The 5,000-nt window shown below is 43.5% G+C and overlaps 1 protein-coding gene across 1 annotated transcript; it reads right to left on the bottom strand.

The window, feature by feature from the left end:
• Positions 1-980: 980 nt before the first annotated feature.
• Positions 981-1,600, bottom strand: LOC138859440 (uncharacterized). The gene has a single exon (XM_070114703.1). The coding sequence runs from the start codon at positions 1,554-1,556 to the stop codon at positions 981-983; it is 576 nt and encodes a 191-aa protein (XP_069970804.1). The 5' UTR covers positions 1,557-1,600.
• Positions 1,601-5,000: the final 3,400 nt, after the last annotated feature.

Raw genomic sequence — 5,000 nt, 5'->3', positions numbered from 1 at the left:
TTTTCAACTATCATCGCTCCATATGTCTCTCAACTCCATACCTTTCTTCTTTAAGAGTAAACAGGTCTGTGGCTACAGACACACACAGAAAAGTAATTGTATTCACAATCACTCTCTTTTTTGACGTGATACGAGGAGCAACACAGTTATGTGTATTAGATCTAAGAGAAATACGTTAACACTCCAGCAATCTATTTGAGTGACGTAAGGCTGGAATATGTCGAGTCATTTAAATAATTTTTCAGATAATGAAGATATTATGAAGGAAATTAGATTCCTCAGTGAGAGGTAACACTTTAATACGCAAATTTAATTTTTTGAACTCATAAACGATTTTTTAAAAATCATTCTGATATTCATTATTTGTGCATCACTGTGGAGTAAATGTAATATATATACCATATCAAAATTGCGGGTGACGTATAATACCATTATGCAAAAATTGATAAATGTGCCACACTGAGAAAGTGCAACACATATGTTTGTTAGTGTCGGTGTGATTCTTGGACATGCCTCATGGAACTGTGTGAAAAGTGTCTCACAAACTAGCTATGGACGAATTATGTGTATTGTGAGAAGTGAGGCAAAATATGTATCAAAACAATGGTCCCATTGGGAAAAACTTCCACGTATTGATGTAGGATAACTGTCTCTTATTTCCATCTGCAATCACATTCGGTGACAAGTCTTGGCGCCGGGGAGAGGTCTTCGAATGGCTGCCTTGCCTGCTCCTCCGCCCTCTCTGTCTGTGTGTGTGTGTGTTTGTCTGTCTGTGTCTGCCTGTGTTTCTGTCTGTGTGTCTATCTCTGTATGTGTGTCTGTCTGTCTGTCTCTCTCTCTCCCCAATCGAAGCCCCCCTGTATGTCTATCTCTGTATGTGTGTCTGTCTATCTCTCTCTCTCCCCAATCGAAGCACCCCTGTATGTCTATCTCTGTATGTGGCGGAGGGTCTTCGCCTCACTCCCCCCCCCCCCCCGTGCCTAGTCAACCGGCTTCATCCACAGCTCGATGGCCGAAATCTGTGTGCGGTCGAGCTGGTCGTCTCCGGTGAGCCAGGCGTAGCCCTTGTCCAGAGTGGCGTTGTACAGCTCCAGTTGCTCGTCCACTGTCAGGACTCCGTTGGCCTGGCAGCGTTCGGCGGGAGGGTAGAAGAACTTCCTGCAGTTCCCGCCAGAAGAGAGGGTCCGCTGGTCGAAGGGCGCGCCCCACCAGCTGGCTGCGTCGAGGCTGTCCGAGGACTCGCCGACGGAGAGGAAGTTGCCCTTCAGTACGACGGAGGAAAAATGCATCGTCAGAGTCTGCTTGTCCTTGAACTTGAGGACGACGCGGAGGACCAGGTCCTGGCCCGCGGGGGTGACAGACGCGCCCGGCAGAGGCCACAGGAGCTGCCACGGCCCGTCGCAGGACGTCCAGAACAGTTTCTTGTGTTCGGTCCAGAGCCAGGTGTTAGCGAAGACAGGCCTAGGTGTCTCCCAGCAGGTTCCGGCGCACTGGTCGCACCTGCTTCCGTGGCAGTGGACAAGACCGCACTTGTGGCAGGTGCCGTTGGCCGCCATGCAGGTGTCCCAGCAGGTGAGCGAGTTGTCTGACCTCACGTCGTAGTATATATACCCTGAAACATAAAAGAAGCATGAGTGTCCCGGGGAACCAGGGATTGCCTTCAGTGCTTCATGGCTTCTCCATCTCTACTCCTTGTATTTTGCTTCATCTAAATCTTATTTCCCTTCCCCCTCCCCCTTCCCTCTCTCCCTCACCTCCTCCTTTTCGACCTCGCTCTCCACACCTTCGCTCCTCACTTAGCTCACCTGGGGCAGCCTGCAGGAAGTCTGGACTTTGGCAGCGGTCAAGGGCGCTCAGGAGGCAGCGTTCGGACTCGGGGTGCAGGGCGAAGGAGCGGCACGGGGGCGTGGAGATGCACCTCCGCCCGCACTCTCCCACCATCTCTCCCGCCCGCGGATTACCTGTCGGGACGATGGAAAAAAGGGCTCTTCGTCACACTCCATTCATTTTCTGTTTATTTTCTTTGTTTTGCTACTTTGGATCTTTTTTTCGTATATTTCTTTATTTTACTACTTTTGATATTTTTTTTCGTATATTTCTTTATTTTACTACTTTTGATTTTCTTCACTATATTTCTAAAGTCTTTTTTTTTGTATTCCTATATATTCGCCTCCCTTTGCCCCCAGACTTTCTTAAATGCTTTTTTCCCCACTTTTCTTCCCTTTCTGTCTTACTACTGCAGTTAATCTCTCTCTCCCCCTATTTCTTTTTGTCCTTTCTCTCGCTCTTTCTCTCTCCCCTCACCCTCCTTCCCTCCTACCTCCCTCCCTTCCTGCCTCTCTCTCTCCCTCTCTCTGATTCCCCACTCCTCCCTCTCTCTCTCTCTCTGATTCCCCACTCCTCCCTCTCTCTCTCTCTCTCTCTCTCTCTCTCTCTCTCTCTCTCTCTCTCTCTCTCTCTCTCTCTCTCTCTCTCTCTCTCTCTCTCTCTCTCTCTCTCCCTCTCTCTCTCTGATTTCCCACTCTCCCTCCCCTCTCTTCTCCTCTCCCTCTCTCCCCATCTCACTCTTTCTCTCTAAACCACACCATTTCCCCAAGTTCCTGCTCTTCTTACCTGTCTTCAGCGTCACCTTGTCAATTAGCTTTCCCGTAGACAGGGCCAACGTGGGCAAGACATCTTGGTACACGCTTCCAGTCACCATGTAAGTGCCCAGGGATGTGGTGATGTTCGCCCGGCTCCATTTCAGTGCCCACGGTGCCCAGAGCCAGAGGAGGAGTCGGAGGGCTTTCATAGTGGGCGACGAGGGCGTGGTTTCAAAAAGGGAAGGGGGCGTGGTTTAAAAAAAAAGAGGAAGGGGGGCGTGGTTTCAAAGGGGGGGAGGGGCGTGGTTTCAAAAAGTAGGGGGGAGCGTGGTTTCAAAGGGGGGCGTGGTTTAAGAAAAGGGGGGGGCGTGGTTTCAAAAAGGGGCGGGGGCGTGGTTTCAGCTCTGTTGGCGGATGGAGTAGGTATGGTTAGGGAGAGTGGTTAGCTGATGGGAACGAAAGGGAGGAAAAGAGGGAGAAAGAGTGGGAAGAATGGGGGAGGGAGAGGGAAAGGGAGGGTTGGAGTGAGAGAAGTAGGGAAGGAAGGAGTGGGAGAAGTAGGGAAGGAAGGAGGAAAGGAGGGAGAGAGGGAAGGAAGGAAGAATGGAGAGAGAGGAGAGAAAGAAGGAGGAAAGGAAGGAGAGAGGGAAGGAAGGAGGAAAGGAGGAAGGGAGGGAAGGAAGGAGGATAGGAGAGAGAGAGGGAGGGAAGGAGGAAAGAAGAAAGAGAGACCGAGGGAAAGAGAGAGAGAAGGAGATACACTAATGTATATGAATATATATATATATATATATATATATATATATATATATATATATATATATATATATATATGTATGTATATATATATATATATATATATATATATATATATATATATATATATATATATATATATATATATATATATATAAACACAGACACACACACACAGACACAAATATATATATTTATATATATATATATATATATATATATATATATATATATATATATATATATATGTATACATATATATATATATATATATATATATATATATATATATATATATATATATATATATATATATATATATATATATATATATGTACATATCTGCATATATGCATATATATACATACATACATATATATGTATATATATATATATATATATATATATATATATATATATATATATATATGTATATATATATATATATATATATATATATATATATATATATATATATATATATATATATATATATATACATATATCTATATATATATATATATATATATATATATATATATATATATACATTTTTATATATATATACATATATATATATATATATATATAAATATATATATATATATATATATATATATATGTATATATATATGTTTATATATGTATATATATATATATATATATATATATATATATATATATATATATATATATATATATATATATATATATATATGTATATATATATGCATAATATAATATCTATATACACGCAGACACACACACAATATATACATACACACACACACACTGCACAGTTGAAAGGCCACGGAGTCAGAACCGACAGCAGAACCGCGGCGCCTCGACCCTCCTCGTCTTCCGCTGCTCGGAGGAAACTGCGACTGGCTGCTCGGTGCCAGTCGTCCGGGCCGCCAGTGCCACGTCGAGAGAGCCTGTTGTGTGCCAGCGTTGTTGGTAGCAATCGACGGGTCTGTGGGAGGGGCGTAATGGTGCCAGATTATTTTTTTTTTCGTTATTGATGTATGTGTTAGAAAGCTGTATCAGTACAAGTCAGTGTTGAAAATTTTTGAGAATGTCTAGATTATATTCCACATATGCTTTGTATATGTATATGTATATGTACATTCGCGATGAAGAGAAAAAAAAATATTTGAGAAATGATAAATAATAAATAATAAATAATGAATATCTTACTCATTTAGGCACATCCAAAATAAGAAAGGCAATAGCACAGTAACTAGAATGATAATAATCATAGGAGCTATTTCCATATAAACTAATTCAAAGCAATTCCATATCATTTTCAAATAAGCGCCCGTGTATTGCCACCTCCAGCCGCTGCGAAGGGGCCGCCGACATGACTCGTGTCCCATTCCTTCCTCAGGGGCGAATATTCCTACTCCTGTCCAGTCCCCCAATAGATGGCGCAACGGACATACCACGCGGCAACACACGCATTTTCAAATAAAAGTTCTCTACATATCTCCCCGTGTCCAAGTGTTACTCCATCGCCACCTCCTGCGGGAATGGGATGCAGGGCGTCTTCTGGGCTCCGTGTCCTGGCGTCGCGTGCGGGCGGAGGGTCCCGGATGGCCTGCTGATCTCGCGGGCGTGGGTGCGTCCCTCTCTGTGGGCGTCGTGCGCTCCGCCCTGCTTAGA

The sequence above is a fragment of the Penaeus vannamei genome, chromosome 36 (assembly GCF_042767895.1).
Source record: "Penaeus vannamei isolate JL-2024 chromosome 36, ASM4276789v1, whole genome shotgun sequence".
Classification (NCBI taxonomy): Eukaryota; Metazoa; Arthropoda; class Malacostraca; order Decapoda; family Penaeidae; genus Penaeus; species Penaeus vannamei.
This window is presented reverse-complemented; position numbering and strand designations above follow the sequence as displayed.